This window comes from Rutidosis leptorrhynchoides, chromosome 5 (genome assembly GCF_046630445.1).
Source record: "Rutidosis leptorrhynchoides isolate AG116_Rl617_1_P2 chromosome 5, CSIRO_AGI_Rlap_v1, whole genome shotgun sequence".
NCBI classification, from domain to species: Eukaryota; Viridiplantae; Streptophyta; class Magnoliopsida; order Asterales; family Asteraceae; genus Rutidosis; species Rutidosis leptorrhynchoides.
The window spans coordinates 440932823-440945277 of NC_092337.1; the positions used below are offsets into that span (position 1 = coordinate 440932823).

General features: G+C 32.3%; 2 protein-coding genes across 2 annotated transcripts; both read right to left on the bottom strand.

Annotated features, from left to right (window-relative positions):
* Positions 1-8011: 8011 nt before the first annotated feature.
* Positions 8012-10479, bottom strand: LOC139846868 (transcription factor MTB1-like). The gene is made up of 2 exons (XM_071836412.1): positions 10369-10479; positions 8012-10259 (listed from the first exon to the last, which is right to left on the bottom strand). Exon 2 carries the CDS (start codon positions 10155-10157, stop codon positions 8439-8441), a length of 1719 nt encoding a protein of 572 aa, XP_071692513.1. The 5' UTR covers positions 10158-10259; positions 10369-10479; the 3' UTR covers positions 8012-8438.
* A 977-nt stretch (positions 10480-11456) lies between these two features.
* LOC139850100 (uncharacterized) lies at positions 11457-11885 on the bottom strand. The gene has a single exon (XM_071839690.1). The coding sequence runs from the start codon at positions 11883-11885 to the stop codon at positions 11457-11459; it is 429 nt and encodes a 142-aa protein (XP_071695791.1).
* Positions 11886-12455: the final 570 nt, after the last annotated feature.

Below are 12455 nucleotides of genomic sequence, written 5' to 3' on the forward strand. Positions count from 1 at the left end.
GAGTTTTTGTGTAGTTCAAAGTCGATTTCGTTTTGGAGGTAACTTGTAATGTAACTCATATATTTACTTCTTGATAGTCTCCGTTAATATAAAAGTGTTTCATGTATTTAATTGAAACACACCGAAACAAAACCATAACAGTTATCGATTACGCGATCGTAAAGTGTTGGCTTAAAATTTCGTATTCTAATCATTAACACTAACAAAGGGAAAAAGATTGGGCTCCAATTATCTATTGTGGTTAAAAATAATACTCATATTTATTAATATTAACATTAATATTAATTTTAAGAATAACAAATAAAGTTTGAATGATTTGCGTTAGGTAATTTAATAGAACTAATTGGTATGATAAATACAAAATAGATATAGTCAAAAGTAAATGGTGATAAACACGAATCCCGCAAAATCCGTCATTTGACTTATGTATCACTTAACAAATAAATTCTTTTATAAATGATTTATCCCAAAAATCATATATATTATCAAGTATCAATTCATCAGCTTTACAAGATGCATTCATTCCCACCAACATAACATATTACACATAGCAACTGGAGATAGACAAGAAAATTTAAACGGGAGCAACAACGATACGTGTTCAGTTCCGGTACAAACTCGGCCTTATTTCAAAGGTATATCGTAACTAAACTCGAATATTAATCTACTACTACGTCTCATTAATAACCTATCGTACATAACTTTGATCAAAATAAACCGAACCCACTTACAACTGCTACTGCTTATTCCTTCTGTTCTTGTTTAAACGAGATCAAAAACGAAACCCATTTGTGTGGTACTATTCGAGGTTGTAATGCAAGAATTCAACAGCCACCATATACACCATCGATCAACCATCCTTTATTATGCCAAATAACCACCACCCTTAACCTCACAAATCAAACCCACTCCATCACCATGTTAGATAACCACCACCACAAACCCATGTAGACCGCCACCCATCACCACTAAACCGCCATCATCTTCACCATAACAATCACCACCACTAACCACCCCAAACCAACTCCATCATCACCGAGAATAACCATCTTCTACAAACGCTAAACCCACATTAGGTACTCTTTTTACTTCATCACCCAAAAAAAAAAAAAAACCAAACACTATCATCACCAAACTATCAAACTATACGTTTAATATTTCCTCTTTCTGTCAAGAATACCCAACGGAACCCACCTTCATCGAACCATTAACAAAACCTGCAGCTGCACGTTCATGTTTCTGTTTCATAAACCCCAATCCCAAGTCGAAGCATATGCAGCGGCTATGTATGTTCCTGTCTTCTGTTCTATCTCCATTCTTCTAGAAGACATAATAGATAATGAAACCATGATGATAAAGATGATAATGTTTAAAAAGATGATGGTGATATAAAATAAAAGTGATAATGGTTAGTTGATAATGATGTGTTATTAGGCTGTATCTCATTTCTCTGAAAGGAACCCACCACCAAAAAGAAATGATAATCGTTTCTGATTTTCTTTCTTTTACCTCAACATATCCTAATTCATTAAAGATGTTTATATATTGGGCCATTTAAAATGTGTGATTTCCAATTGAGATGAGATGGGCCGTACACCTCTTGGTGTTGTTGGGCCGTGACACAACACAAGTTTTATGATGGACTAGTGATATAATAATAATGGTTTGATGATGTTAACAAGTTTGGTATAATGATGAATGTACACGATGAAGGTGATATGATAATCATGCTACGATGATGATAATAGAAGATGATGATGTTATGATTAAGATCATGATGATGATAGTGGCGATGGTAATATTAATGATGTTGATAACGATCAGATGATGATAACATGATGTATGATGATGATGGTAAGCGTCGTATTATGATGATGATTAAGATGGTGATGAGTGATTAATTGGGTTTTGATAAGAGGAAAATAACAGCGAAATTATAGGGTAAAATAATTAATCGTGCAAGTTAATACAAAAACAAACTAATGGTGTAGTGGTCTGGAGGGTGATTGTTGAGCGTGAGGTCGCAGGTTCGATCCTGGGCAGTGGCATTTTATTTTTAGAGCTCCTTTCTTCAAAGGTTGTATTCTTTTATTATTATTACTTTTATTTTATTAATATGATTATTGTTATTATTATTATTATTATTAGAGTTATTATTAGTATTATTATTATTATATAAGTATTATTATTAGTACAATTATCAGTATTTTTATTATCTTATTATTGTTTTTATGAATATTATTACTATTAATTTTATGAATATTATAATTATTATTATTATTATTTTTATCATTATTATCACTATTATTATATAAAAAAAATACAACTTTCTATTATTATTTTACGAAATAAATATTAGTTATATAAATTTATTTAATACATATAAGATAACTACATAACATAACTATATTAATGTTTTTATAGTAAATACTAATTATTTATCTAAAGTATATGAGATAAATATAGTTAATTAAATTATTAATGAAACATATAATTTACTAATATAACAATTAAAAATAATATATAAATTTATTTAATTACCATTATATGTTTTAATATATATATTACTGAAATAGGTTCGTGAATCCGAGGCCAACCTTGCATTGTTCAGTATCGTCGTGTGCATATTTTTACTACAAAATATCGTATTGTGAGTTCATTTGCTCCCTTTTACTCTTTACATTTTTGGGACTGAGAATACATGCGCTGTTTTTACAACTGCTTTATTAAATGCTTTTGAAATATATTTTTGAACTGCGAATAACATGAAATGCTTTTATAAATGTTTGACGAGATAGACACAAGCAAAACATTCCTCGAATGAATTATTATGCAGACAGAAGTTCTGTGAATTATTATTGAATTATGTGGACTTGATAATTGCCACTAATTGTTGTGAATATTTTTTCCCTGATTATTATTGCTTGGTAACCTAAGAATTAGGGAACATCACTAATTTTGAGAATTAGTGCACGCCTAATTTACGCGAATCCTAAAGGTAGCTACCGGGTTTAACACCCCCACCCAGAATGTTCACTAGATGGAAGGGCTAGTGGGCGTGGTGTTTAGTACTTCGAAGTTTATATGATTATTATACAGACGAGATGTTCTGTTTTGGGGATATTATTATGCGCATTATATGTTAAGGTCGGTTACCAAGCCAAGCTATGAAAGCAATGAAAAGTGAATGTTATGTATCGAGAGAATGATTTTATACACAGGTTATGTGTATGTTATTTTGTGCACGAGATATGTGTACGGTTACTAAGATTTATGAAAGATGATTTCGTACACGAGAAAGGTGTACTGTATTTAAAAGATATCGCATGTACATTACAAGTGGGTATAGGATTCGGGCCCATTTGTACCATGCAGCATTTAAATCTTGTGGTCTATCAAAATGATGAATTTTATTATTTTATGATAAACTAATGAACTCACCAACCTTTTGGTTGACACTTTAAAACATGTTTATTCTCAGGTATTAAAGAAATCTTCCGCTGTGCATTAGCTCATCTTACGGATATTACTTGGAGTCATTCATGGCATATTTTGAAAGACGTTGCATTCGAGTAGTTGAATTCAACAGGATTATTATTGAGTCAATTATAGTTGGATATATTATGAAAATGGTATGCATGCCGTCGACTTTCGAGGAAATGAAAGATTTTCTTTTAAAAACGAATGCAATGTTTGTAAAATATATCGTATAGAGGTCAAGTACCTCGCGATCTAACCAAATGTAATGTATTCGTCCAGATGAATAAGGACGGGTCCTTTCAGTTTGGGTGTATGTTTTTGTTGTTAAATGTGTTATATATATAGAATATGTATATTTATTATTGATTTAAAAGAAATAAATAAACAGTAACTAGCCGTTGCAAAAATAAAAAAATAAAAAAAGAAATTCATTGTGAGCCCCACCAATCGACCCGTTAGCACCGTTGCAGGCCCAACTGGCGGACCCACTCACGGTTTGCTGCCGATACTCGTTACTGGGTGGCAGCCGGTGTCGATGCTGGTAACGGTGGCATAGCAAGTGGCCTAAAATATACCATTTGCTTTTCAATATATATATATATATATATATATATATATATATATATATATATATATATATATATATATATATATATATGGGGCAGGATCAATGGGGAAGTAACCAATCGGGGGGAAGCGGGGGGAAGCAAAATTTTTTTTTTTTTTTTTTTTAAATTTTTTTTTTTCCGGCATCAAGATCACACGAAAATATGAACATTTAGAAGAGACACTTCGTGATGAATGTTATTATTTAGGCGGAAAAACGATCGACAAAGATAACATTCAAGATAATATTGTTCGTGAAGAATATGAACGTTTTTTTCTTCATGTTTTGTGAAGTAAAATTTAGCCCGATTTAGAGTTTAGGGTTTAGGGTTTAGGGTTTGGTGTTTTGGGTTTATTCCATAAACCCAAAACACCAAACCCTAAACCCTAAATACTAAACTCTAAACCGTTCGTGTTAAAAACTCAATCTAAATCCTAAATCTAAACCCTAAACCCTAAATTTCTAAACCCTAATATCTAAACCCTATAAACCCTAATATCTAAACCCTAATATCTAAACCCCAATAGCTAAAACCTCAAAATACGCTCGAAAAACACGATAATTGTTATATATTACTTCTTCGAGCGCTTTCCCGCCAAAATAAAAACATTTATCACAAAGTGTCTCTACTAAATGTTCATATTTTCATCTCATCTATAATGTTCGTGAACAAAGTTTTTTCAAAAAATGAAAAGAAAAAAAAAAGTTTTTGCTTCCCCCCGCTCCCCCCCGAATGGTTACTTCCCTCTTGATCCTACCACTATATATATATATATATATTGGTAGGATCAAGGGGGAAGTAATCAATAGGGGGAATCGGGGGGAAGCAATTTTTTTCTTTCGTTTTTTGAAAAAACTTTGTTCACGAACATTATAGATTGGATGAAAATATGAACATTTAATAAAGACACTTTGTGATAAATGTTTTTATTTTGACGGGAAAATGCTCGAAGAATTAATATATAATAATTATCGTGTTTTTCGAGCGTATGTTGAGGTTTTAGATATTAGGGTTTAGAGATTAGGGTTTATAGGGTTTAGATATTAGGGTTTAGAAATTTAGGGTTTATGGGTTAGATTTAGGGTTTAGATTTAGGATTTAGATTGAGTTTTTAACACGAACGGTTTAGAGTTTAGGGTTTAGGGTTTAGGGACTAAACCCAAAACACTAAACCCTAAACCCTAAATCCTAAATCCTAAACCCTAAACTCTAAATCGGACTAAATTTTACTTCACAAAACATGAAGAAAAAAAATACGTTAACATTGTTCACGATCAATATTATCGTTTTTGAATGTTCATATTTTCGTGTGATCTTGATGCCTGAAAAAAAAATTCCAAAAAAAACCAAAAAAAAAAAATTTGCTTCCTCCCGCTTGGTTACTTCCCCATTGATCATACCCCTATATGTATGTATGTATGTATGTATGTATGTATGTATGTATGTATGTATGTGTGTATGTGTGTGTGTGTGTGTATGTATGTATGTATGTATGTATGTATATATATATATATATATATATATATATATATATATATATATATATATATATATATATATATATATATATATATATATGATCATAATCATGAGAGAAGCACTTTTTTGGGGGAAAGTCGGGGAAGTAAATTTTTTTTCGTTTTTTTCGAATTTTTTTTTCAGGCATCTAGTTTAGGTTTAAATATGAACATTAAAAAAAGACACTTTCTAATGAATTTTATTATTTTGGCGGTAAAACGTTCGAAGAAAAAAATGAAAACATTCAATGCATTGGATATTTTGATTCTGAGTTTATTTGCATCGTTTTGCTTTCATATTATGTGAAGTGTTTTTTTCGAAATTTAGCCCGATTTAGAATTTAGGGTTTAAGGTTTAGGGTTTAGTGTTTTGGGTTTAGTCCCTAAACCCAAAACCCTAAACCCTAAACTCTAAACCGTTTGTGTTAAAATTTTCAATCTAAACCATAATTTCTAAACCCTAAATCCTAATTTCTAAACTCAAAACCCTAATTTCTAAACCCTAATAGCTAACCCCTTAAAAAAAACTCAGAATCAAAACATTCAATACATTGAATGTTTTCATTTTTTTCCTCGAGCGTTTTACCGCCAAAATAATAACATTCATCACAAAGTTTTTTTTTTAAATGTTCATATTTTCATGTGATCTTGATGTCTGAAAAAAAAATTCGAAAAAAACGAAAAAAAAATTACTTCCCCCCATTTCCCTCCAAAAAAGTGCTTTCCTATTGATTAAATATCTCTATATATATATATATATATATATATATATATATATATATATATATATATATATATATATATATATATATATATATATATCAAAGTCAAAGTTGATCAACGTAAGACTAGTCTCTAATCTCAGGCTTGCCGAATCAGTTCTTATAAAGTTTCATCTAACTAGCCATTGACTATCAACTTTTTCAAAATTAAATTTTTCTTTTAAATATTTTTATTGCCAAAAAACGAAGGCACTAAGATAAAACTGGAGATTCTTCATCAATATATGAAAGAAAATCAAGGGAGAATACAAAACAGCCAAAACCACCAAACACAGACAAAAATTATATACATAAACTAACCGACATAGACAAACACTTAAAACCTAAACAAAGAAGACAACTATCAATTGTGAATTCGAGTTTCATCGTGAATAAAAAACAGTGTGTTTGTTTGCTTTTTCAAAAAAAAAAAGAAGTCAACTTCTGGAACAAACGGACAAACCAACTAACAAAAACAAACCGAAAACGAGAGAACCCCCACATAGAAAACCCGAATGAAAACAGGTAGCTGTCGAAGAACGAATTACTTTGAACTAGAATCTCAACATCGTCTCCATATAAAATAGAAATGGATTATATACAATGTAAAGTATGATAAACAGTCCATAATATATAAATTAAATGATATTAACTATCTCAGACCAATTGAAACTATATTGTTTTTTTTATTGACGATTATTTTTATTGTTATGATCTTATTGTTAAATTGTTAATTGTTAATTGTTATTGTTAAGTTTATGAATTCCAAAACCACATTATATTTACTACATTTAATTTCAAAAATGAAATTGAACTAACTAATTATCATTTAATACTTATTTCATCATAATTTGTTTAATTAGTATTGTTTAGGGATAAGCAAATTAATCGAAGATACCGAAACCGAACCGGTACGCGGTACCGCACCGATACCGGTATTAAAAACTGTACCGAAGGGATTCGGTATCGATTTCGATTCTTGATTTTGGATATTTCGGTTTGAACTTTAGTGAATCGGTTCAGTATCAGTTATAAAAAAAGTTCAGTATCGATATTTAGCGGTATCAGTATCGATATCGGTATCGGAACGGTTCAAGTATCAATCTCATCCCTAGTATTGTTATTTAAATTTAGTGAACAAAAATAGTAAAACAGCATTCTTTTCACGAAAACCATCTAGCAAGGAAACGAAAACCATGCACCGTCACGATTGGTGGGAAATTCACGTGAAGTAATAAATAAAATAGCATTAGTAAAAATAATAAAATAAATAAATAAATATGGATGCGTGGTTTATAAAACAATTAAATACTCACGCGTTTTGTGCCGTAGCCATGTGCAACTCGTGTAACCACGTGTTCTTACATCTACCATCTAACTTCTTTTCGTACCTGAATAATCACGTGATCACAACGTGATTCCGGTGTCATTTATTCATGTCGGACTTATTTTATGCTTTAAATTCTTGAACTAAAAAAATGTTATGATGTCACTCGCACCTCTATACTAAACTAAATTTCTAAATGTACGTTTTGTATACAAAACTTAAACATAAATATGATAAAAATCATATGATAGGCATGATATTATGTTATTACCTATTATAGATAAAAATCAGTTTACATACAATATACAATACAATCTAACAACGACTTAATAACGACTTAATAATCCAATCGTTCCAACTTTGCTTTCCCGCTTCATTTAAACGAAGTTTCAAACATTGACCACACAAAAATAGTATGCCAATGTGAGTTCGTTCACAAAAATGGTTGTGACCGAACCGGTTGAATACCAGTACCAAACCAGTTAGCAAAGTAAGGTATTTAGTGTATATTTCTAAGATTCTGGTACCTGCTGCGCTTTAATCATATCGTTATTCGTTACACACCCACAACGATTCAATAAACATAACATAAGGAAACCAAAATATACAAGAAACTAATACTGTTGTAACTATTTTAGAAAGTACCCTACAAAACTGAAACCTTTAAAAATGGTTACTGATTCAACAACAGCAGCTACACAAACTTAAGACCAAAAAATATATATTAATATTAATTAAAACCTTTTTAGGCCCCTGAATGTACCGAAGAGCTCGATTCTTTCGAAAACACCGCCATCAAAGACTCCTTTGTTAACGGTTGCGGTCCTTGAGACTTGACAACAAATACATGAAACACCTTATCGTTACCTGCAGCCAATTTCGACTCAACAACTCTAACCTGAGCGTCATTAAACGCTTGAAGAACCTTAGATATCGGGTGTGTATCTAACGGGCAACTTACCCTAACCGTTAGTTCATCTTGACCCGTTTGGATATCCATTTTAAATTTCTTTGAACTTGACCCATCATTTTCAATGTGAGAACCGCTTGCTTTCTCCGCTTCCATTTCTTTAACCTTTTTTTGAAGGTCGGTTATGTAAGTAATCGCGTCACCTAGTAACGACGCTTTATCCATTTTGGAAATATTAGGCACAACGGCTCGTAAAGCGTAGAATCTTTGATTCAATTTTTCTCTTCTTTGTCTCTCCGCTTCTACATGATTCAACGGCTCTTCACGTCCGTTAGCGGGCTTTCGACCCCGTTTTCGAGGCCGCTTATCATCACCCGCTAAAACCGTTAGTCCCACAACTTCGTCCTTACTCGAACCTTTTTCATCAGATATTTCATACTCCTCATTACCCGGGCGCGAAATAACCGACAATTGAGACGTGAAATTGATTTGCATCTCCGTTGACGGTTTCTGCGGCCGATAATTGTTAAGTTGAAATTCCTCTTGCGAACTACGAGTATTAAATTGCGCCCAATTCGACCCGGTTATCCTATTGCTAGAATTTAATGCCATGTTTCGAGGATCAACTACCGGATACCCGGAAAACGGAGCACATTGTTCCTCGGGTTTTCTAACCGCAAGTTTTTCCCTATATGGGGTCCGCAAACTTAACCCCATATCTTGTCGAAAAATCTTTTGAGACGAGTGATCAACGATACCCATATCCAACACACATGGATCACGCACATTTTCATCTTTTGTATCGTTTCCCTTAACTGTACCTATCGGACCGTTATCTGGGTTTAAAGTAAACGCAGACCTAATGGAATTTAATATCTCCATGTTCTCGGGTATCGAACTAATCGACCCAACCTCAACTACACCACTATCAGTTGGAACCAACACAACAGTCTGAACACCAGCAGACTTCAAAAGACTCGACCGAAAACAATACTCACAATTCGGCTTCAATGCATTCGAATACCACAAATGTTTCCCAGACGAAAAACATTTCCCGGGCCCACCTTCGCCTTGCGCAAACGAAAAGTACATCGAAATAAGGAAGAACATTTCTAAATCAGTCACTTTATCTAATCCAAAAACATAGTTATCCTCATCTAACCCACCAAACAAACCATGCAACTTTTCAAGAACTTTTTTTTTCATTGTTTGTTGATTTTCATCTTCTAATTTTACGCTTAAAATTCGAGGAATTTCAATTTCTTCACCTTCTTTAGGTTCCCTACAAGACCCATCACCCCAAACAAGAACCAAATCCCCTGTTTTTGACTTAGATATTTGCCAAAATATCGCATAATTCCAACTAAAATTTGCCGAATTAGGGTTGTCTACAAGATCGGATAACTTATTTTGTAAACTATCATCAATTGTAGTTAATGATGTTGATAAACATTCATTAGATATGGGATTTGAAATTAAATAATCATATGCTTTACTTCCTAAAACAGCCGCAACAATCGCTTTCTCTTCATCTTTAAAATCTTCACTAACCATATTTAACTCAATATTAATATAAAAAACTAACCCAATTTATATAATTCAATCCAATACAATAATCATCAGGAGTGCAGATCTCTAAACAATATATCCCTAAACCTTCATTGATAAAAGACAATAAACAAACATTTAATATACAATTTCAATAAATGAAAAATAAAACCCGGTAAACATATACAAAATTAAAATAATGAAATAAAACACGGACCTTATTTCAGATGATAAAATTGATATATAATCATCTACTTCAAGCGTTTGAAACAAGTTGTTGGGTTTTAGATAAAGAGAGGATTTTGATTTATATTATTATTATTATCACTATTTTTTTCAATTAATAAAAGAGAGATAAAGAGTTTGGAGGGTTTGGTTTCTTGCTTTGGTTCATAAGTCCAAACAACGTGTCTATTAAACTATTAACCATAACCCGGGTTATGGGTCAAATAATTTAACCATGGTTAAGTTTAATATAAGTATAACACATGTTAGTTGTGAAAAAGAGGTGTAAACTGTAAATGATTTGTGAGACATATCTACTTGTGAATCGCTTAAATTGAGTTGGGTTTAAATTTGTTCGAAACCTTTAAATGTCAATTATTAAATGAGAAATCTATAAGATTCGTTTAATAAGAGTAAGGAAAAAAATATAAGCTTCTCTATAACTAGCATTTAATATAAACACTCAATTTTTATTAGTTTATACACCTTTTTTTCCTCAAAAAAGCAAGATATTATTAAAGAATATAAACAAGATACATAGATGGATGAGTGACATAAAGGCCACCCAAATACACACAAAAGCATATCACACAGTACATCGAAAATGCTATCTATATACTAAAATTGCAAACACTGAAACATTGGACATAAAGGGGTGTTTAACAAAATGGAGCAGGTTGTAGAGGGACATGTCCATTCGAGCTTTTTCCCTTTTTCTGTAGAGAAATTCACTCGAAGGCTTTAAGTTGAATCTCCATTAGCGCGTTAGGTCCATTCCACAAAGATTTTGAGAAGACCTTGGAGTTACGATATTTCCAAATTAGGTAGGCACATGTCCATTAAACCGCTTGCCAGATACGTGATACCAACCCCGGCGTCCTAAAAGAGCAATTTCCTCGAAAAGCCTCATTAATACTTAAATTCGTAACGGAGCCCATACCCCATCACTTGTATACCCTTTCCCATACGTCCAAGACAGATATGCAAAAAATGAATACATGGTATAGTCAGAAATATCATCGAGTGCTCTTCCGCTTGGCTCTCGATTCCAATACCATTTCGTGGTATAGTCAGAACCGCTCATTCAACTCTATCCTGAACCGTTTCATTTGCATCTGCGTCTAGGTGGAATAACCTTTTGAACATGTCCTTAAGAGTAGCATCGATAAGCCATGGATCAGTCCAAAAACTTGTTGAAGCTCCGTCACCAATAACACTTTCAAAAGAGTTACAAAACCCGTTGATCTTCTTGTCTACTTCGATACCTGCACGAACCATATTGCCCCATATCCCACTCATACTTTGCGGCCTAAGTGAGCCTGAAGATGATAACATCCCACCCGAACCGTAAATGGGAGTGATTACTTTCAACCATAGTGTGTGAGGTACGTTTTTGAACCTCCACCACCATTTGCACAACAACGAAAGCTTTTTCTCCAAAAGAGATCCGATGTTTAAACCCCAAATCCCGTAAGAGGAGATAACCTCATCCCATTTAACCCAAGACATTTTTGAACTCTCACCCGACCCGCCCAAAAAAAAAATCTCCTAATGCACTCGAGGTGACGGATAACACTCAACAGGGCCCAAAAAATCAAGAAGTAATATAACGGTAAATTATGTAGAACGGACTTAATGATGTGTGTAGCGGTGTATACGAAATACTATTATTTTTTAATACGGAATACGATACAAATTACACAAGTTTTAATTATTTATATAGATGGAATATACCTAAACATTGCTACAACATTATAGGCAGTGTACCTAATCGTAGAGTAGTGTAGTTTTAGTAAGTCTGGTTAGTTCCACAGGGAGCTAGCGATTACGTACTATATTTTTAACAACTATATTTATATAAAATATATATAATTATATATAGTAATAATAATATATAAAAGGGAGATTTTACCGTTTAATGATCGGTTTGTCGATTTTATATTTTAAGCGTAAAGATAAATGACAATAATTAAAGTGCGTAAAATAAATAACAATATTTAAAGTTGCGATAATTAAAAGCGCGTTAAATGAAATGACAGTAAATAAAATGACAGAAAATAAAAGTACGATGAGAAATAC

Excerpts from the sequence above, each read along its gene's own strand:
- LOC139850100 (XM_071839690.1), bottom strand. The coding sequence starts at position 11,885 with ATGTCTTGGGTTAAATGGGATGAGGTTATCTCCTCTTACGGGATTTGG.
- LOC139846868 (XM_071836412.1), bottom strand. The coding sequence starts at position 10,157 with ATGGTTAGTGAAGATTTTAAAGATGAAGAGAAAGCGATTGTTGCGGCT.